The 23,255-nt window shown below is 39.2% G+C and overlaps 1 protein-coding gene across 1 annotated transcript in view; it reads right to left on the bottom strand.

The window, feature by feature from the left end:
* Positions 1–22,658, bottom strand: part of LOC111931217 (gamma-aminobutyric acid receptor subunit pi-like) — a 47,336-nt gene extending 24,678 nt beyond the window's left edge. The window contains exons 1-3 of the mRNA XM_023929698.2: positions 21,758–22,658; positions 13,332–13,420; positions 7,937–8,040 (exon numbers count right to left, since the gene is read on the bottom strand). Coding sequence (XP_023785466.2) covers positions 7,937–8,040; positions 13,332–13,387 — 160 coding nt within the window. The 5' untranslated portion in view covers positions 13,388–13,420; positions 21,758–22,658. The remainder of the gene's footprint in view (positions 1–7,936; positions 8,041–13,331; positions 13,421–21,757) is intronic.
* Positions 22,659–23,255: the final 597 nt, after the last annotated feature.

Genomic DNA, 23,255 nt, shown 5'->3' with positions numbered 1-23,255 from the left:
TTAAAAGTTTAAATATAAAGCTCCAGCTTAAAACAGGATTTCAGGTCTGCAGCATGTCCTGCTGGTAATAAGCATATTTATTATATACTATTAAATTATCCATTTAGTTTAGAAACTATTGCTCAGATATTGAAAGAAGACTTTGGAGGTTAAATTTGGAATAAAATTGACTGAAAAACTCTCAGATAATTGACAGGTTGTTCTTCTGTTTCTTTCTATGCTTTTCATATTTTGGTACTCCATTAATAAATCTGTTTTCTCCCTCCAGGATGAAAAGCTCAACCCCTAAGAAACTCATCGCCAGCTACCTGGAGTGCAGCAATTCATACTTATACTTACCATTGTACTATATCATTATTGCTGATACAATACTGCCAGCCTCAAAAGATATGTCAGACCTCCAAAGACCATTGAATTTTAAAATAATGTGATTTATAATCCATATTCTGAATTTTTCTATGTCTTCCTAGAGATTCCCATGTATGACTGTAACAGAGCATATTATTGCCAGCTATCACATTTGGGGAGAGCCCCATCCAGCAAGGCACCTGCTCAATGATGAGCCATCCCAAGGAGAGCACAATGCAGTGTTCAGATGATAATGCAGGAATCATGGCTGGGAATAATCAGGCCCTTTTTACTATATTATGATTTATTAGTAGGAACAGCACCTGATCCTTGACTAGTAAGGTGATACAGATTAGGGAAAATGTCCATTAGCAGCATTTCAGTATCATCAGCGCTGGGTTGTTACACATATGAAGGGAAAAGGTGACTTTCCAGAAAGATTACTGAAATTAAGCAGGGGTTCATTTCTCTGGAATCAGACAAACAGGACTTTGTAGATCCTTTTTTCTCTCCTGCTGAAGTATTTTTCAAAACATTACTGAGTAACACAACAGCACTGCAGTGCTGGGTGACTCCCAAGCAGCACAAGACATCTAGCTCAGGTTCAGATGTACTTCAAGCTCAAACTGCCTGAACACAGATCTGCCTTGGGGTTCAAGGACAGGCAGGACAAAACCATCCCTGCTCCACTCACCCCAGCCAGCAGCTCTCACTGCCCAAGTGCTCCCAGCCTGTCCAGCCCAGCACCCACAAAAACTCAGCAGAGAAGTACATCACCCCAGATATAGCAACATGCTGTCTGGGGTGAGTTGTGCAGGAAAACAACAGCTATGGAAAGGATCTTTATCAACACAGTACAAGATGCTAGGAAGAGCTTTGCTCCAGCAGTTAATTAAATTAGGACAACATTAATTTTTAAATGCTACTTTATTTCTTGCATGTGAGGATAAATGTTTCTTTAGTAAGGCACCATAAATTGTAAAGTATTAATAACAGAATGAGTCTGCTCATAATTATTCACCAGGGTTTCCTCTGAACTTCCTCTGAAAGGTCTCCTGTTGACAGTGTCAAAAACTGGGCAGCAAACCAGATGAGGCAGTCAGTTCCTACATTTCCATATGTTTGGCAGAAGTTGTATGTATAATGACAACATCAGAAGAAATCTACCGATCTTCAGAAGAAAACTGAAGTCAGTTTGTCCTGCATTATTGAAGGGAATCTTCAAAGCATGGCAGAGGATTGCCAAAGGGAGCGCCTTGTTACAGCAGTGGCTGTGCAGCCTAAGCAGCACACGTTTTAATTTCACTGCAATTTATGTACACTGCTCCTCTGTGCCCTTTATGGATATTCAGTGATGCCAAATGGGAAAGCAGACAGAAGAGTGGCAGATAATGTACCTAAAAATTAACTTTTCACTGCAATGATCCCAGTGTGTAGCAGCAAAATAAACCATCACTGTGTGATGTGCTCCTACTACTGCAATGGATCAGCACAATCAATAACTTCCAGTGCTGAGCTGTTAGCATGAGCCCTTGTTCATTTAGTTTAAGAAAACTCAAAACAATTCTGACTTTCAGAAAGGCTTCCAAAGGAATGACTTTTTGGAAGAGCGTCTCATCTTTTCAGCAATATTGGATGAAATATTGCAAGTAAACATAGAAGGAAAATTGTCACTAAAATAATTCATTATAACTTCCTGAAAACCTTATTTTGTCTCTCTGATTGCCAGCTTTGCTTTGGAGTATGACAGAATTCTTACATAATGAGATATATTATGCTTAGATTTTTTTTCAGTGCATTTAACTTCCCGCCACAAGACATCTTTCCTGACAAATGGTTACATGAAGAAAGTGGACAGGATGAGACAGGTCTTCTGGCAAAGCTCAACTCTAAGTCTTGATTTGAAGGCATCAGAAGACAGATGCATTTCTAGCACAAATCAGTTTCAATCCTTTTAGTTTGCATCAATAATTTTTGGACCTTGGCGTTGCTTTGCTGGTACAGTTTGTAGAGAAGGCAAAAATTGGTGGGAACCATATTAACAACAGCTTGTTAAATCTTTTGTCAAAACCCCCATGTTTCCATACAGCCAAATGCAAGCAATTTATGTGGGGACAAACAAGACAGGCAGCACATACAGGATAGGAAACCAAGAGGCGAGCAGTGCCTTTGAGAAGGATTTAGAGGCTGTCACACATAATCATTTTAACATGCTCTTTCCATCTTATGCTTTGGCAGCAACATTATTGCAATGGGGAATAATGCACTGAATTAAGTTATCTTGCAATCTATTCTGTATTGGCAAGACTGTTATGACTGCGACAAGATTTGTTTTCCACATTTAAATAAAATGTGCAAACAGCAGACACAGTGTGGTTAAGAGAAAGAGAAATATTTCAAAAGACAAAAAAAAGCTGGAAGCTTAATATCAAATCTTGTAACAAAAATCAAGGAGCATTTTTTACTCAGTCCTCAAAGAGAAGTCAGGAAGGTGGCTTGTCCAATGTCAGAAAATGCATATAGTAATTAGTTGTGCACATTTTTTGGCAAAGCAAAGATCCCAGTTTATGGATGCAGGAGACAACAGGAAACTTCAATTAAATTGATCTTTTTATTATCTGAACATAACCACAGTTTATAATTTAGAGTCAGTGGAGCTAAGCCTTGGGAGAGGTTGGAGAGGCAAGGGAGAACTCAAAAACCAAAACCCAAACTGTCCTGCACACAGGACAGGCTGGGTTTGGTGGCAATCAGATGCTCACAGTGTCTCTTGGTTCCCTGGGACAGGAAGGAAAATCTCCATTACCATGTGTATGCTGAAGTTTACATATTCTGGGCTTTTTGTTTTTCTGTAAAGGATTAGATATTGACTAACTAAAATAATCTTTAGATGATGGTTATTTGGTGTTTCTTTCTCATGCACCCTGAGAGTTTGGCTCACTAAACCAAAGGATGTTAGACACAGCTAACATTCTGATATCTCTCTGTCTGTTTTGTACACTTCTGAAGACTAAAATGCTTTCATCTAATTAAATTTATAGAGCTTAATATAAACAAAATTCAAAAGGAAAAAACCTCATGATGGCAAGTCGTAGACTTGAAGACATTGAAGGTTGGACCCAAAAAATTTTGTTTTAATTTAAAACTTTAGTCTATGAAATTTCTAACTCATTATGAAGCTAAGGAAAATAATCTTTTAAATGTGATTTAGAATAACTGATTTAAGCATGACACTTTCTGTACCACTTGAAAGCAGCTTCCATATTCAAATATACTTAGCTGTGACCTTTTCCTAGTCTCTCTCTTTTTAATTAGAACACTTAAATTATCACATTCAATCACAGAACAAAATCTATTTGTATAAAATTATTTACAAGATTTTATGCATCCCTTAACAACCCTATGAACCTGATCCAACGCTCAGTGAAGTCTGCAGGAATTGCTCATTAATTCAGAGAGTTTGGCACAGCACATAAAGTTATAAAATTGATCTACATGGTTCCAGCAGAAAACCTGAGGTGGAAATCAACTTGTATTGCTGAGATAAAGTGTTTCAGTAATGTAGCACATTTAAGGGAAATAACTGTTGATTTTTAAATCCCTTATGCCAGCTTTTCTATTGAAGTATTCCATATATATCTGTAAGGGTAAGATAGATATCATTACACTGAGGAGTAATATCTACTAACATTAGTAGAAGAGTATTTTGCATTCCAGTCCAAAGAATGGCTACAATCTTTCCAGATTAGGGCTTTGGGTTTTTTTTTTTTAATTCTTTATTGCACCTATCTGCTTAATTTATGAAGACTTGATGAACCTCCCTAAAAGAGGGACATTAAAGTGCTATAGGTAAGGAAAGAGAACATTCTTAATAGCAGCGTTCAGATGAGGGCAGAGCTAAAGAACCAGTCCAGCTGAGACTCCTCTGTGCTAACAGTGTCTAAAATACCCTCACAATTTGGCAACTGGTCCATGCCACCCACCCTGGACAAACCTAAAACATTCAGCCAATTTAACTTAGCTCCAAGTAATCCAGCTTTGAGCACCTGATTTATGTGCTTAGAGATGGGAGGGACAGCCTGTGTTACACAGGAGCAGCAGCGTTTGTGCAGCCAGGGTCTGGAGGGGTGACCTGTGCAGGAGGACATGACCAAAGCAAGGTGAGATAAACCCAGAATTAAAATCTAGAAAACCCAAAATTCAACCCAAGCAAGGAGAGAAGACAGCTTTTATGTTGTTAAGCAGTCGTTGGACTTGCATGAAAAAAGATCTTCATTGTCCCCTTGTTAATGACACTACCCGAGCTGGGGTGTGTGCTTGGGACATTTCCAGTCATCTGCCAGTCCTAGCACAAAGACCAAACACAAATTAATAAGAAATGAAGGGCTTGTTAAACTAAAAATATATGGGCTGCCATAAATTTTACTCGACTAGTAAATATTTCTGGTTTTTCTGGCTTTAGGAGAAAGGAACTATCATTTAATGAACATTTTTTTATACCTAACTTTCTTTTCAGGACTAAAACCCCATTTTGTTAAATACTAAGGAGTTCAGTGTCACTGATTTTGCAAGAATATGATTGTATCTTGGCAGCAATCATCACTTCAAAAATTGCCATTTCCTGCCTGAAGAAAATTTTCAAGGACAAGTAACTTTGAAATTACTTTAAATGTTATTCTAAAATTTAAGCTCACCTCTGGCCCTCTCACACTTGATAAAAATCACATTTCAGAGTTCCATTATGACTCACTAACATTAAGCTTAAAGCACTGCATATGCCAACAAATAATACCATCTAGTTTTATGACAAATTTCTTCATGCATATTTATGAGTGTGTATCTAACTAGGCTAATAAACAGAAATACATATTTTTTGAAAGCAAAAGAATCTTGGCCAAAACTAAAGAAAAGGAAGCCAAGTGTCTTAAAAAGGCTGGCTTCAGCATATTTTGGGGAGATATTTCTGCATATCAACATACACATACAAGGTTCCCATTTATACAAATCCTTTTGTGCAAGACAGCAAACACAGATTGTCAGGTGCATATCTATCATTTTTTGTTCATATTTCTAGAAATACAAGTTTCTTTCTCTGAGTATATCACCACTGACAGGTTGCACAATTAAGACTGTGCAGGCTTTTACAGTAGCTGATGATCTCTACCAGAATACCCCAGTTTATGTTTATAATGTGCATTTGTTCATTAGCCTACTCGAGTCTAATCAGCTACTTGACCTGTCAAAAGGTCAAAAGCAGATCTGTCTCTAACTGGTCAGTCTCTCACTATCAACATGAAAATACCATCCCAAAAAAACTAATGATTTGGGAGGAGCAGAGCAGGGGGAAGAGGTGTCAATGACTAATTGCTACTCTGGCTTCATCAGCTCTCTGCCAGCTGTGCTGCAGCCATTGTGTTATCCTGAGTAAAGCCAGGTACCAAGAACAGACACAAGGTACATCAGCTGCAGGCAAAAAAAACACCATATCAATCAGGAAAATCAGGAACAGAGCTAGCATAGCTGTGGTCACACAGATAAATCTATTCCAGAGGTTTGTTAAGCTGAGGGTTTAGGAGTTTGCTAGCTCTGCTTCTGAGCAGAGCAATAGCTTCTCCTGGGCCTGACAAGGCATGCCCTCATGCAAAGTGTAGCCCACCCTGCCAGTAACAGAGGGGGTCAGAAATAGGCTGATATCCCTCCCCAGCCCAAGCACACACTCCTCCATAACAGGGAAAGTGATCCCAAGTGATCTCACAAAAAGCTACAGGTCCAAAAATCAGGAGAAGCATTGCCTGAGTCATCCTAACTCAAATTATCCCTACAAAGAAAGTAATTTCTCACAAAACCACCAACCCTGCATTTAGAAGTGGCATCAATAAAATGTGGGGTTTTTTTCAGAGTGTCATCTCATTCCTTCAGCACTAGAGCTAATAAAGATCCATCAGAGATTTCTGAGGCAGTGCTTGCATGCCTGAGCTGCAGTGAGCATGTGCAGCGATGCTGGAGCTGTCTGGAGGTGTGAGACTGGCTTTGTGTGTGACACAGACTCAACCTGTGCCTGAGCTCCTCTGGGATTTCTGGGCACACCCAGAGAGGCCTCAGCATCCCTCTGAACAAAATACCCAGACAAAAATTCATAGCCTTGCTGCGATACAACAGCTAAGGAAAAAGAGATGGAGAAAAGAGAAAGGAGATTTGTAACTCAAGTATGATTTATGGTAGGTCTTAATTGCTATTATAAGACTTTGAAATGAGACTCTGTTGTCTGCTCAAACTCACTCATCATGGCACTGCCAGCATATCTCTAGTACTAACATGAGGTAATGAATAAAATATATTAATTGCCACTGAACACGGTTATTTTACATTATGCATCATCTCCAATGAGGAAGGGTTAGTTTATTTATTAAAGTTGCTTTAATTTTGCTGAAAATCTCCTTAGACTGTTAAATATTTTGTAGCACTTTTATCATCAGCCAAGATAATTACAATAAAAACAAACAGGTGAAATAGTTTTCCCCTTTTTCTTCAACCTAAAATACATGTATATCTTAAAATTATGGATTCAGAAACAGAACATGATGTGGAGCATCCATATTGAACCAGGTATTTGGCTGACAAGAGTTCCAGAAGTATGACCTTAGAAACTCATTATTCAATCATTTCTTAAGCAGGATATAAAGGGATATAAAATATTTCATTTGACATTCACACCCCTAACATTTCCCAACCTCAAGCCTAAGAGCTATTGCCTAGCATTCATGCTACAAGTTTATTTTCTGACAGACACATGGTGCTGTGCTTCTTCTCAACTTTCAGAATATTTTCTTCTTCAGTGTTTTGCACTTTCTCCAGGACAAGCTCTTCCTGCCACTTTGTAACTCCTCAGTACTTCTGGCACATGCAGGAGCCTGACTCAAATTAGGGATTTCAGGTGCCTGACTGCACTGCAGGACAGTAAAATCACCCTTGATGCAGTAGAATATGTGTGTCTTCCAATCTGGTGACCATTAGCTTCTGATGCCAGGAACTGACATTTTTGATTCATTTTCCCTTTTCAATTCATTTCCCCCCCACAGTTCTCAATAAATCTATTCAGTGACCTTTAAGACCTGAGGCAAGAATCATTTATTAAATAATTCTCTTGCAATCTTACAGTTGAGGCACATAATACTTTGCATAGTAACAAGATTTGCCTGTGCTGTTATGAACAGCTTGATATATAAAGCTTTCAAATCTTTAATCAAAGCTTTTCATAGTTATTATTTAGGAAATTAGAGGAAATTATGCTTTTAAATAGGTTAAGATGTTACAGCTTATTTCATGAAGACACTCATACAATGCTAGTCAAGTTTTCTGACAGTCTGAAAGTTTAGCTTGCAAATACTTGGAATACACAAGTTTCACCTTGGGCAACAAAAGCTATTAAATTCTATCTTATTATATCACAGAACATGTATAATCAGATCAGTGGCAGTCAGATAGCAGAGGAAAAAAGTACAGAAAAAACCCATTTGTTTTCACTGCTGAATTTTAGACACCTTATTGTATTATGACCCAGTCTTACTAACAGAGCTTTTCTACTTACTATCAAAAAACGGACGTAGATACTTGTTGTACCCTTTTACTATTTTTTGTATTGTTGGAGGTAGAATTTCAGTTTTCCCTTCAGCTTCAGGAATTTGCATGGACCTAAAAGGAATTGAAAATGAGGATGCTTTAAAAGGACATAATAAATAAGACAACATTCAAAAAAATATCAGATTTCATAATCAGTATTAGTCTCTTATTGGAAAAAAAAATCTCTTTTATACCTTAAAGTTTATTATTTCTTGTTATACCTTAAAGTCTAATTCTATTTCTTTTTAGACATTGAAGTCTATTATTTCTTTACACTCCAGATGAGAAACAATCTTCTTTAATACTTAATCTGTAAACAAGGCATTATGGTTATAATCTAGGAATGTGGACGGGACGGTGATTGTTTATTTCAGCATTTAAAATTAATTTAATTTTTTCTTTTTACATGATGAAAGACATTATATTTAGGTCTCAGAGACAGAAAGCAACCTCAGAGACTAGTGCATAAAAACACTCTTCAAATCCTGCTTTCGCAACACAATTTTTAAACAGGTTACAGAAACAATCCTGTTGAGCAAAACCAGTGAAGCTGGTAATGAGAATTCAAGTACATCCTTTGTTCAGAAACAGCTACAAATACAATCCACAGAAGTTATATATAAATAATTACAAACCTTTTATGCCTAACCCTGAAGGTGAGCACCCCAAGACTGTGAGCAGGGCGTGCTCTTCAGAAATTAAAGCACAGATTTAACTGCGGCTACTTGTTCCCAGTGATTTGAGAAAGGTGGGGTATGAATTATGAAGGTGAGAAGCAAGTAATTAATCGACTTAGTGAGTCTCTGTTGATGGAGAGCAGACACCTATATAAACATCAGGAGAAGGGTCTGTAGTTTTTAATCCTTGCTCTGGGAATTACTGGCCCCTAAAAGTGACCAGCTGTCCTGCAGGAGCTGCAAGAGCTGCAGCTAGGGTGATTCGCTCCTAGGGAGAAGCATCAAAGTATAAACCATTGGGTAAGGGGCTACCACTGTTTTGGGGTCCTTCCTTATAGTGCTAAATCCTCACTGCATTTCTCAGTCTCAGTTCTTTCTGGAGCTACTCCTGAAAACTCTGCTTCCTCTTCTGCATTATATTTCTGGGTCTCTTGTAGCTTTCCAAAGCTTGCTATTTTGATTTTAATTTTGCTGTTTCTGAGAAAGCCTGAGTTCTTTTGTCAGGACACTGAGAATTTCATCCACTAGGAATGATCCAGTATCTTAAACTGGCAAAGCTTAAGATGATCTCACTGAATGCACGTGGCCTAATCATACTGTGGTCTTAAATGTGGTGTCCACTGGCTTGAAAAGCTGCTATTGCTGTATAATTTTTTATTCACCAGACCCTATTGCTACAGAAGTAGCTGTTTTTCATTAGCTTCCTTGCAAAACAAATATCTTAGCTATTTGAATGATCTTGGCTTTTTCCTTTATTTTTGCCCCATTTTTCATTTCTATATTGCCAAAAAATGATGTTGTTACTTAAGTATACCCTTGAGTAATACCAGCATTGAAATAAGGAAAGTTTCTCCTATAAGTTTTTTCCTAAAGAAACAAGCACAGTCATGTTGAATTGAGATGTGAATATAAATAAGAAGGCCAGTTTTATATTGAGCAGAAGTGTTAAAATTGGAAATGCATTTAAATGTAATTAATTTCTTAAATACAGTACTTGAAATAGATATCTCTCCTTTTGTAATTTACATATAAATTTTAGCTAAGTGTTCAGTGAGCTGCATGAGTTTAATTTCACAGCTTTACTGGATTGTTCTTGAATAAGTTGTACCCGTTGTGAAATGTTAAAGGAAAACTTGTTTCTTTTCTATTGCAAGGATATATCATTGTTCTGCCAATCAGCATGCAATTGTAGCGTGGTCTGGTTCATTATCATTAACTCCTATTTTCTATGATATATTTTTGAACTTTTTATGGAAGTCCTTCCCTTAAATGACCTGTGGTAACTCATCGTTTTCCTCATTAACACATGACGTGCAGCTTCGTATCACCGGTCTTTTGAGTTTTATGGTTACCTAAGCCTGGGAAAGCTGCTGTACTGTAACTGAGACTGTGAATTAATGAGGCATGGTCCCCTGTGTGCTGTTTGGCCACAAAACCTTACAGAATTCCTACAAGCCAACAAGTGAGAGGAACCTGAGGCCTCCCAGACGTGAGTGTGTGGTGTTACCAGCCCCGGGGATACCCAGAGGCGGATGGTCAGAGCTGAAGGATAAGGAACCTACCAAGCTTCTGTGCCTTAAGTAGTCTGGGGGCTCTGTGTTTTAAGGGATGATGCCCTGTTTCCTTTAAAGAGCTCTTTGATTCACGTGCTCCATTCACAGCTCATCCACACTGAGCTCAGGGCTCTGCATGTTCACAAAGGATAAAGTAAAAGTTGAGGCCTGTTCCACTTATGCATCTGCATCTTCTCATCAATGCACCTAGGCTTCTCTTTTAACCAAACCTGTGCCGTTATATTTAAGTATATTTATATTCAAGGGAAGCTGTTAAAGTTCTTCCATTTTTCTAATGCATGTGAAATACCTTGGCATGCATCTAAGTATGGAATTGCCTTGCAACAGGTGTCCCAGTCACTGAGAAGTGAACAGGCTTTCACAGAAAGAAACTGAGTGCATAATCATTCTTCAGCTGAGAATATCTATCTGTTCTGGGCTGACAATGCATAATAAATGCTTTAATTCGTCAGGTTCAATGCCCTCTGGTTGCTTTTATGAAAGCTGAATTATAATTATTTCTTTACCCAAGTCATTCTTATGGCTCAAAAACTGAGAATTGTTATGGGTTTGGCTAAACTTGAAAGGTACAACAACTGCTTTTTATTTAAGGTACTTTCAAGTTAGTGTCTTTACAGAGTGGGGTAACTGGAAGGGAAAAAAGGAACATTTGCCCTAAACAGTAGTATATATCATTTATTTAGGCAAAAGTACAGTCTAGACTCATATACGAGAATATTTTTTCTGGCTATTTTTTGTCAGAAGTTATGTATCATGAAAGAGACAGAAACACCTTAGAACTGCAAGAAGATAAACAAAATGCCAGATACAGTCTGAACAATTTTTTGAAACACTCCCCCCAGGAAAACAAGAATAAAAAAAGCTTTTTTTCAGGCAATTCACTGACAGGCGAAGGGCTTAAAGATGCAAATAAAGTTGTTATTTCTGGTTTCATACTTGTTCTCAGTGATATGGGGGTGTATATGGTCTTTGCAGATAAAATGTAGCAAAGTCTACCACATCTCTGATTAACTCTGCTTTGAAACAGACAGTACTGTCACCACTTTTTTCATTAAATGGTGAGGTTTAAACTGTAGCATCATGTTAGCAGACGCAAGAACAAAGAGTGAAGAACCATAAATGCTCTTAAGTCTGTGAAAAGAAAAAAAAAAAGACCACTTCAAAGAATTTTCTCTCTCTGATTCCACACACTCAGGCTAGCATTCCTTATGTTGAAAACACCCTATCTGAAACAAATGGGAACCCTTCTTTGGACCAAGAACCCTACATTTACTTAAGCTGATTCCTGGTAAGGATAAATTTGTTCATTGCTACTTAAAAAAAAAAAAATAAATCTGGGAAAGCAATCATCCAGGCAACTCCACAGATATAGATTTTAATACTAGAAAGGGGACCATGATGTGACTGTAATGTAATTTAACGTTAAGTGGTGTCCTTCAGGCAGGGAGAGGTGGAAAGGAAAGAAACAACCCCATACCATTACTGATTGTAAATTATTCAGTAGAAGAAACACTCTTCACATGTTAGGCAGAGGTTTTCCAAGTGGAATATCTAAGGGACCACTTGGCAAAAAATCATGGCCCTTGCTTTGGGTGCACCTCAGTTGTTGGGTTTTGTTTAGAAATACTTCTCTGTTTCAGTGCCAAGCAGGATAGTTTCTGGTTTAAACAGCACTTTCACAAACGCCTCCTGATTTGTGCACTGGAGAAATGTACTTTTGTATCCAAGCATCATCTTGTCTGTGAGATAACCAAGGGCCAGAGCTGCTTCTCAGCTTGTGTCTGGATTTGGGTACAGCAGCCCAGCGCTGTGCCCTGGTATCCAGGCACTTGTACAGGTGCTGTGTGTACCCTTAACCCCGTGGATGATACTCAGGAATGAACTGCCTCTGCTTCTGGACACTCACTACCAGATGAAGATGTAAGAGGAATCTTAGCATTCTTATCAGAGTCTGATAATAATGAACTGTGTACCACAAGCTGAGCTCCTGGGGGAATTTTGCCTCCCTGTTACTTGGATGCTTCTGAAATTGCTGGTCTCTTGGCAGTGTGTTATTATGGCTAAGCCATGAATCACCCACTTATTACAGTGTGGCAAGTCACAGCTGACAAGGAAAGAAGGTGGAATTAGAGCAAGTGTGTGTTTTGGACAAAGATCTCTCTATGGGACTGGAGAAGGTGGGGTAGGTGGATGTTTTAAACTCATTTTCAGGGGGCTGTTCCACCTGTTCCCACTACTGAGAGAAAGCTTTATCTAAATGAGTGTTTGCACACCCACTTTAGTTAAAGCTCAGACAGAATCTTAGCCTGAGGAATTTACTGTGAGATGAAGTAGGGTAGGCAATTCTAGATAAAGAATTGGCTTTAAATACTTCAGTTGAAAGTAGTGATGAGAACATTTAACCTGTCCATGCTTACATTTTCTTATTAGAATTACTTAAAAAATATTTTTTCCCATTTTTATAGAACAAATATATTTTAAGTGTTCCATTTCTATATGTTCTTGTCAAGGCAGCTGTTAGAAGGATTATGCGTAGCCAGAGGGGATCATTTTCAATTTTCAGCTTAACGCAACTCAAATTTCCCAAAGATTTCATGATTTCGCAACAGAGAATAAGAAAATAGTGTTTCAAGTAGGTAATTCTTTTTAAGATACTCTCCTTTTAGTGCACAATGACGATTTTACTATCTCAAGCTCGTAGCAAATCTAGGTGGACTGTATGTTTCTGTCCTCGGGCAAGGCACTATGCTCCAGGCAAGGACCATGTGCCCATCTGAATTTGTTAAGCATCTGACACAATATTCACTCTGTACCCAGTAATTCTTTATTTGAGGGTTGATATGCTTCATAAATTCCATTCTTTTTCTCCCTCATCAATCTTTCCAATTAAAAAAAAATCTGTTAAGGCAGCTGAGATTAATGAAGCTCAGTCCTGTATTTCTGTTATTAATACCCAGGTTCTTCAATTTTTGTAAGAGGCACGATTCAAATGCCAAGAAGATTTTACTTTTTTACCTGGTCAGATATGTCTCTAACTATAAGTAAGTTTATTATAAACCAACTGATATAATAATATATTGAAGAAATAATATTTTTAGCAAATACTTCTTACCTGTAGAGCAGCAATAGAAAAAGGGGTTTGAGACTGCAGCACTTAAGACTGCACATTTTCACAAGTTATTTCAGAAGTTCTTGTAGCTCCTAAAAAAAAAAAAGGTACAGAGGTAATGTTTTATAGCACATATGCTTTTCTAATACATTAATTTCCAAAGGTTTTAAACACTAAAGATACTGTATCTTGAATAGCTCCCTCTAATACATTTACTAATACATAATTTTTTTCAAAAATAATACATAATACCTATATAATAATTAATACATAAATTTAAAAAAATCTCAAAACTTGAAAAAAAATAGGTGGCATCAGGATTAATTTAACTAACCAACAGAAGCTGCATTCAAGTATTCTACAGCTCTTTAATTTTTGCCTCTTGTCCTTTTAATGTCCTTATTGTCCTTTAAATATTAGGAAAACTAACTGCTGTGAAAAATAATGTAATCCCGTGCAGGAGAATTGCAAACACTGAGTTTTGTCTCTGCTATTCATGCTGTGAGTGAGTGCATCTCTGCCATATCAGTGTCTCTTCTTAAGGGACAGCACAGGACCCCACCTTAGAACACAGAGCTGTTTAAGAGCAATGTCTTTGGTACATGTGTAACAACACCACTGCCATGTAACTGACAGTCTTTTTGTTAATGAGAAAAAAAAAAATTTTAGGCTTCTATCCCTAGCTATTAAAAAAAAATCCTTTGTATATAGATCATATATAATCATCCACATTCACGACAATGTTTGTCTGAGGCAAGATGTCTTTTCTGAATGGGATTTCTTTGCTTTTGTCAATATGATTTACAACCATAATGGTTATTTTAAGAAATCTGTCATCTCTGTAATCCATTTCTGGATGAAAAGATTGTAGATCCATAATGTAATGCAGTCATGCAACAGATCTGAAATGCACAGACGGTGCACGCTTTCTCTGTATTTCATCAGAGTACACAAACCTTATTTGTAAGTCTTGTTTCAAAACTCTAAAAAAAAACCCTACGTGTCAGGAATGCTCCCTACCCAGAATCCACAAGACAATTGTAAAATGCTAATAAATGCAAATGAAATATCTGGTTTAGGTTTCAGGAAGGGACAATCAAACATAATATTTTCAGTGTCCAGACTGAGTATCTTGCAGGAGTATCTTGTATTTTAATTTCTCACTAAATTGCTAAGAGTGAAGAATTTGAAGTTTCGCAGCCTGAAACTTTGTTTCAGTGTTCTTCAGTGACCAATATAAAATGCCAGGAAGCTTTTTAAAAACCAAAGTAATTTTTCTTTCAGTCTACAGTTCTAGTAAGAGCTGAAGTAGTGGTATTTACCTAAATTAATGCCATGTGAATGGAATATGACTTTTATGTAACAGTGAAGTGACAAAATAACTTGTTAATGCCTCTAAAGAAAAAGGAAACTCATTTCAATGGGTTTTTAAATGAGAAAACATTCTTAGCATCTTGGCTACTTTAAGCATACACCAGTGTGGTAAATATTAATGTCAAAATAAATCATACACTCCTCCTGACTTCCACAGAAAATCATGCATGAGACATTAAGAGAGCTGGTAATAGGAAAAAACAGCACAAATGAGCAGATGGTGTTGTCAGAACATTGCTCTCTCCATGCTGATTCTGTAACACTCCTGGTGCAGATCGTGGGATCTCTTTTGCGTATCTCATTTTGGGTTTGGATGCTTTCTACATTCATTATCTTTATCTCACAGGAAAATATGCTAAAAATAAAAAGCCTCTTACTGACTTTATAAGTACTTCATAAAGCTGCTTTTATATTTAGCTTTTGAATTGCTACTATGAGCTCCTAATATGACTGAAGATCCTTTATAAACAGATTAAGGAAAGCTATGGATATTTCTGTACTTGCTTGGGTTTATTTTTTACAGTACTGAAGATGAAAAGGAGTGGGCTTATTACTGATTTCTTTCTAAAGCAACAGGTTTACCTTCAGTTCTTAACCAGCATCCAAGGTAGCAATTTTATGGGAGGCTGAGGTGGAGAATTTTGGTCTTTAACACATGAAAGGACAAATCCATCCTGAGGTGCATGGATTACTTTTGTATGCTCAGGAAAAGAGAGCATGGAATTAATAGGAGGGAGAAGATCCCTCACTTCTATGTAAGAAACACTAATCAAGAGCTCTAATTTCCAACTCAACTGTCTTGCCCTCACTGCAAAGGGGCACTGCATGCCAGCCAAGAAATAGAACTGGGTAACTACTGGAGTCTTCAGCTGTTTCACAGATAATGCTTAAGCTGGATATATAAATCTCTGCTGCATGTGTGTACATGCTTGCATGCACGCACACGTTTTGTCTGCTGCCCCTTTTTTTGTGGGGCTTACTGAGCTGGTTTGTTGTGCTGAAAAGCCTGTCTCTTGGTGTGTTTGCACTTCTGGACCTTTCCTGTCACCCATTTCTTTATCAAATACTACACATTCACAGCAAGATTCCTTCCTGCACGCGTGTACCTATGAACTGCTGGTATTTAAAACTTGTTCTGCAGAACCCATAGTATTTTCCTCCCACCCCTAGAAAAATAAGCATAACCTGTTTTCCTTATAGAATATTGAGTCATTTGGTTTAACTAGACAGACTGCATGCTGTCCAGATTATTCCACATCTATTGACACATTTTGTTCTAAACCTTTAAGTGAGGTGAAGGTAACAAATATGCCCCAGATTCTCATATGATGAGAAAACAACAACTCTTCCTCTACTTTTATTCAGGTCAGATTAGGACTGTAAAATGTCATCCAATGTTTTGATATTTCTCATGGGAATTCAGTTATTTATTACCTTCAGCATGACAGGAAAAGTGACTTATGGAGGTTTCACAAACCTTTGAGGCTGAAACGGGGTGAGGCAGACAGCTGGCAGAGGTAGTAGCAATATCCTAAGATTTCACTGGGAGTGAATTTTGTGTGAATGAATTAAAGGATAAGATGCCTATTATGTTGAAGTACCTTATGCACAGGAGGATGCACGGGAAAGACTAGAAATTATTAGATAATACACTTTGTCATATGGTAGCAGCCATATGCCTGAATTCCCATGGCTGCTACTGCGGGCATCTAAAACTGTGTGTAGAATTATCTCAGAATAAAAAGCAGATGGTGGGTTTTAGAATATAAACTGAATTAGCATTACAGTTGCATTTCACTTCCACATCCAAACTGTTGAATGACAGTGCCTTAAAGTGCTTGACTGAAAGGCAGAGAGAAACTAGGAGGGATTCACCCAGAGTGCCAGAGAAGTACAGCTGCCTCCCCTGCTCTGGATTCTCTGCTTGCATTGTCTACTAGAGCTGCAAAGTGACCAGTGAGCTTATCTGTCCTGGACCTCATCCTCTGTTTATTAGGTCAAAATGAACCAGTTGGAGGGGAAATAACAGAAAGCTGGAAGCACTGAGGACTCAGTGGGAGAAAGGGAGTGGGTATATGGAAGGCAGTCACAGGGACAGATTTGGAAGTAGAGGGGATATACCCCTTGGGTCAGTTGGGGTCAGCTGTCCCAGCTGTGTCCCCTCCCAGTTCCCTTTGCAGCACCAGCCCCTCACTGGTGGGGTGGCACAAGGAGCACAAAAGGTCTTGACCCTGTGCATGCTCTGCTCAGCAGTAACTAAAACATCCCTGAAATACCAATGCTTGTGTTTGCAGCACAAATCCAAAACACAGCCCCATTCTAGCATTTCTTCACTCTAGAGAAAATTTACGCAGTATGGAAAAGTCAGCTGCATACAACAGATTGCCAGTAGTCACCGTCACAATTTTTGTGGAATAAGGTGCCATGATATCTCTCTTTGGGTTAATCTGGATGCCTGTCTACAATGGCTATAGTTTCATGGTACATCTTGACCCCCCTGAAAGAAAGAAATGCAAAGTATTCACATATTCAGATATTATTTCTTCATGTTAGGATTAATACTGCAGCGACTGCAGCTAGAGTGAAAAGTATCAAGAAGGGTTTTTTTTAATGCAGCAAATTAAAAAGAAGGAATAAAACCCAGTGGCAGCAAAACTCCTGGTCTAACTGGGGAATTGACTGATGAAAGTGGACAAACGCATGTGTCTGCATCCTATTATAAGGGGCACCCTCTTATTTGGCTGACAACTGGCTTTTGGCACACCAGCTAGCTTGTTTCCTGACCCTGGGCATATCTGATCTTGCCTGGCATAGGCAAAACCATGCAAGTCTCCTTGGGCAAGTAATCAAAGTTAGATGCAGTTGGTCCATAGGAAGTAGCTGTCCTGTCATGTTTTCTCTGCAGACAGGCAGCACAGGGGCCATCTGTTATGACAGCGTTATGTCAGCGATTGAAGGGCTCTTAGGTCTCCACTGCTGCTAAACCTGGCAACAGTTCAGAGTGAAACTCTGGATTCCACTTATGACATGATCTTCTGATCAATACAATTGTCACGTGTGCCATTTTCTCAATGAAAAACTTGGGAAGTTGCTCCAGCCTGAAAGCATCTTCTCAAGTTCTGTACTCTGAGATGCTTTTGTCAAAGATATCTTTCAGCAAGAGAAGCTCATACTGTTAAATAAGTAGAATGAATTTAAGATTTGCCAGAAATTTAAACTGCCTCTCTGGTATAGCAAAATAAGCTGTAATTGAAACTTCATAATTAGAGATTGCTTGTGTAGGTATAAACATCACATGAGAGTCTTTAAAATTATCTCAAATAAATCGCTATGACAAATATGTTTATTTAAATAAAAATGACCATAACATGATTTCAGACTATATAAGCAACAACTCAGTGATTTACTTCAATGTCTCAAATAATGTCCCAAGTTTATATGTAAAATCCCCATTCTCAAAATACACTGGAAGGTCAGAATCAAAGTCAAACAAATCAATTGTTGCAGCCTTAATTTTTATTTTTTTTTGTATCAGGACTTCTAGCCACCAAAGGAGTAGGGACTAGCAGTATGTTGCTAATACTTACATAATTAAGTGTATGAGAGACATTTGGTGCCCTGGATTGAGGTCTTTATTTCTCACCAAGTTCCCTGTATTATCAATTTCATGAACATCAAAGCCTTAGAGTAAGTTACATAACCTATGATAGGATTATTTTATATGTTTATCTGTTGTTGTTTTCACTCTGTGCATTTTAAACACAGTACATATTGTGGATTAGCTGGGAGATAACTGGCAAGGATGCTGTTAGCATTATACTGTTTTTCTGGAAAATTCATTTCAGATTTATAAAAACTGGGTGCTTAGGATGACAATACAATTCTAGGAGTTACCTTCATAGAGCAAGTGCCAGATGTCCTGCTCCCAACCAGCATAACACTGAACTGAAAGGTTTCAGCAATGGACAGAAATGGATGTAATAATAAACATTCACAGAATACATTTTAAGAAATTAACATGTTCATGTGACTGTTTAAATGTAGTGCTCATTACAAGCTCTGCTTACATCTACTGACAAATCTACAGAAAATGTGCCCCACAGGTTATTTTCTAGTTTTAAAAGGCAGAGAGAAAAGTAACTTATCTCTACCTTGTTCCTAAATATGATTTTAGATAGCTGACACTCAAAAGTCTGGCATATTAGTGGTGTTTGAGTCACGGCTGATGATTACTGCCATTTGTAATTATCCAAAGAAATCAGAGGTTTATGGGATTGTTAATGGTTGGGTTTATATGCATACAGACTTTTTAAATTTTTTTCCTCTGTGTATCTCAGTTCTGCTATCTGGACAGCTGAACCTCTACATAATTCTGCAAATGTTTGAGTCCTCTTGTAACAAAATCCTAGTCTCAAATCTGAGACCTTTACTGGCTTTTTAAGGTGTTTGTCAATACTCTACCATCCTCCCACACCCAATCCCACAGAAAAGAGGGGATTGCCTTCTGCCGCACCAGTTTTACAGTCACAATTCACAACCCATCCATGTGGCTTCAATAGGCCCAAGAGGCTCAGTTTCTGTGCCATTTAAAGAAGGAATATGTTTGAGTTGGGTCAGAGAGGCAGGTAACCTTCAGGGGCTGCGACTGATGGATGGAACCTCAAAGGCACCTTTTAAAGGCTTTGGCCATGCAGAAAGATGCAAACAGCTGTAGTGTGGCAAACACTGACGGCTTGGGTGGTCCCCCATGGACCATCTGAGACCTGGCAGCTGCCTGGGTGAGCACTTCAGGTCACCACGTTTTTAAAGGGCACAGACAAGTGTGGGCTGAAGGCAGATACAGCATTCCCTCAGCACTGAAACCTCCACACAGACCAGGATAATGTGGTTTTACCACCTACAGCAAAACTGAGAGAGTTTTGTTTGGGCACTATCAGCCTAGATATGATGAAGATAAACAGTTGAAAATCCAGAAAGTTGGACAGGATATGCTGGTTCAGATGAAGAAAATAACAACCTGATTTGGAGAGACAAATGAAATCCCACCTTTGTTGTACCAACTTAAATTACTGTTGCTTATGAAAGTTAGCAGATCTAGAATCTTCTAGCCCTTAACCTGGGGCCGAGTCTCCCTGCATGGATAATGATGACTGGGAGCTTTGCTCAGCATTCTCACGCTGTAGAAACTCTCCAGGACCCAGCTAAAGCTCCTGCAGCTCCCCTCCGTGCAGCCTGGGAGAAGGAGGGTATCTCACTGTCACCAAACACACCAATGAGGCTGTGAGGGAAAAACAAGGGCCCTGCAGGAGCAGATTAGGGTCAGTCACATCCATCTTCTCTCCTCACTGAATATTGTGCAATGTGCCTTTGAAATATATGACAGTGAACAGCCCCTTGGTCTGCAATTAATTTTATTTTCAGTTCCAAATTCTTGTTAGTTTGGGAGTAAAGGGGAAGAAGGAAAGGAATATACTCCAGCTATGCCCCTTATTTTCCATCCAAGTTATGAATTTGAATCATAGACTTTTCTAGGTTTAATTATTGTTATGCATATCTGAAACCTTCCAGAGAAGACTTTATTTTCCTGTCACCAAATATCTACTTCTCATCTTGGGCCCAAAGTCTTAGACTCAAATTCCTTAGTGAATTGTTAAGTGTCCTGTAGCCAGGTGATTTACAAACTAACCATTCTGAGTAGTGCAGCAGGATGAAAAACTGGGAAGGAGAAAATCAGTTTTCAGAACAGTTTCTTTTTTTTTTTTTTTTCAATCTATAAAGCTTTTGTATTCAAAATTAACCAATACAAATCAATAAAATTAAAATTACGCAGTAGAATTACAGATTTTTGCAAATAATAATCACAGGATATAATGCTTCTAATTGCACAGCCATACAAAAATGTGAATGTTGTCTGAGTTGAGGGTCCTGGGCTCAACTGTAAGCTTTTGTACCTGCTAAGGTTGAAGTCAGAGGAGTTATTCCAACTGAGATGTGGCCCTGAGCTCAAAGTAATCAGGAATTTGGCCTAAGAGGAAATGGCATAAGGGGCTTTGAAAGCAAGAGGCATTTTTGCAATAAAATATGCATTTCAGGTTTTTTTCCACAGCTACCACATGGAAAGATTAGTTAAATATGTGTCTGCCTGTTGCAGGATCTTCCTTTTCCTTCAGCACTAACTGCTTTAGCTTTATTCTGTGACAGGTCAATAGAATTACCTGGTGTTCATGATGGAGAGCAACCTTTAAGAATCCTGTTTATAAAGTTTGAATAGCCATTGAAATTGTGTTTATAGAAATTATTTTTTTAATAATTAGAACAAAAGAGCCTCCTAGAGAAATGAAATGCTTTCATTAAATTCAAATATTCCCTTTCTTCATTACTTAGTGCTCAATAACAGGTTTAATCAATGCGATCTACTTTAAATTTTGTACACCTTTTTAAGTACAAGTGTATTGTTCATCTTTGTATTCATTTGAGGTGAGATGCAGGAATGATGATTTGAATGATGATAAGGAACTGGGGGCAGGGAGGGGAATGGGAAGCTGGTTCTTACATTCTCTTCCTCGGAGAAGTTTCTCCACGTGCCACTCACTGTTTTAAAAAGCAAGGTTCTGCATCCTTTTCGGGGAGACCCATCTTCGATTCGACTTACTAATTGAAATTGATTTATTCTGAGTTCTTTTAACCCAGCAGCATAATGACACGTGGGAGAGAGGAAATGCTATTTAAGAGAGGAAAAGCTATTTAAGAAGCGATGGAGGGGAGAGCAGAGCGGGGAGGGATGGATGCAGGGATGCAGGGATGCAGGGATGCAGGGATGCAGTGATGCAGGGATGCAGGGATGCAGGGATGCAGGGATGCAGGGATGCAGGGATGCAGGGATGCAGGGAGGGATGGATGCAGGGATGCAGGGATGCAGGGATGCAGGGATGCAGTGATGCAGGGATGCAGGGAGGGATGGATGCAGGGATGCAGGGATGCAGGGATGCAGTGATGCAGGGATGCAGGGATGCAGGGATGCAGGGATGCAGTGCCCGGCGGGAGCGGTGCCTTACCTGGAGCGGCGGCGGGCGCTCCGAGCAGCCTGGCAGCCGGCCGAGCTGTGCCCGCCGTGCCCGCGCTGCCAGCCCGCCCACGGCCGCCTGTGGGCGGCACGACACACGGATGTCACCCTGCTGCTGCTCGCTCCAGCCCCCGCAGGAGCCTCCAAGCTTTGCCCCTTCCCTGCCCCTCTTCCTTTGCTTCATCCCGCGCTCAGCCCTTCCCGGTTTCAAGAGCGTTCCGGAGAAAAGGATGCTCGACAGAGGAGTGGCGAGGGGTTCCCGGCAGATAAAAGTCGGGGCAACACTTCCCATGGCTTCTTTTTCTGCCATACCTCCGTAACAGAGTTTGAGTGAAACTTCTTGCTGATTGCCTCTGTTTTCCTTCTTGCGATTGTCACATCCCAGCTGCCCCGGGTAGAAACTTCCATCCTCCTTCTCTATTTGATGTGGAAATGTTCTGTGCGCCTTTGAGTAGCACCGTCCAAGTCTTTCCAGAAGCAAAAAGTTCATTTTGGAGATGCTGACCTCTGCATCAGATGCTGACTGTCTGACCTCTCACTTTAGGAGCTGTTGGCAGACTTTGAAGAGATGAAAGTAGCACTTTCTCTGGGAAAAAAATCGTTCCACAACATTTAAGACAAAGGAAACTACACAGGGAATATGATTATCAACAGAGGTTGCATTAGGAAAAAGCACTTCAGACAGAATTTAACATCTCCTGCCAGAAATCATTTCCTGTGACTACATTACTGGGGATGAGAGGGATACACAGGAATACACCAAACTCTTCCTGGTGCCGTCACCGGTAGTAAAATGATGTGGTATTGATGCAAGGTGTGAAACAGGGGAAATAAGATGATTTTGACTATTTCAGTTTCAAATCCTGGTGCTGATTTTTGGGATTAAAGAGCTAACTTTAGAGGAAGGCAAAGTACAGGCTCAGCCCTGTATCTTCTAGCAGTAAAAACCCTCAGGTTTTTCTTCCTAGAACATGATAGTCTCAGTTCATGTCAGAAGTAAGCATATGTTGTTTGCTTTTTCGCAGAATTATAGAACTGTTTCGGTTGGAAAAAACTTCTAAAGGTCATCAAGCCCAACCCCCTGCCCTGGGCAGGGACATCATCTGCTGTATCAGGTTGCTCAAAGCCCCATCCCCCCTGGCCTTGAACACTTCCAGGGATGAGGCATCCACAGCTTCTCTGGGCAATCCCTGCCAGTGTTTCACCAATGACACCAAAACATCGTCTTTATCCAGTCTAAATCTATCTTCTTTTATTTAAAACCTTTGCTCCTTGTCCTTTTTCTTAACTTTATCATAAAGCTAGTTACAGCTATTGCCCTAAGAAGCTATTTGATACCACATATCTGCTGTGACTGCACTGGAAGCTCCCTCCAGGTTACAGAACACGGGAAGATCAGAGGCTCAGACTAGGAGAGGAAACACACATCTCTACATGGCAAAAAAATGGAGCAGATTCCTCTACTGGTTTTTTTGCCTTTCTATTGTCAT

This window comes from Cyanistes caeruleus, chromosome 8 (genome assembly GCF_971803275.1).
Source record: "Cyanistes caeruleus chromosome 8, bCyaCae1.hap1.1, whole genome shotgun sequence".
NCBI lineage: Eukaryota > Metazoa > Chordata > Aves > Passeriformes > Paridae > Cyanistes > Cyanistes caeruleus.
Note: the sequence above shows the minus strand (reverse complement) of the source record. Positions and strands in the feature narration are given on the sequence as shown.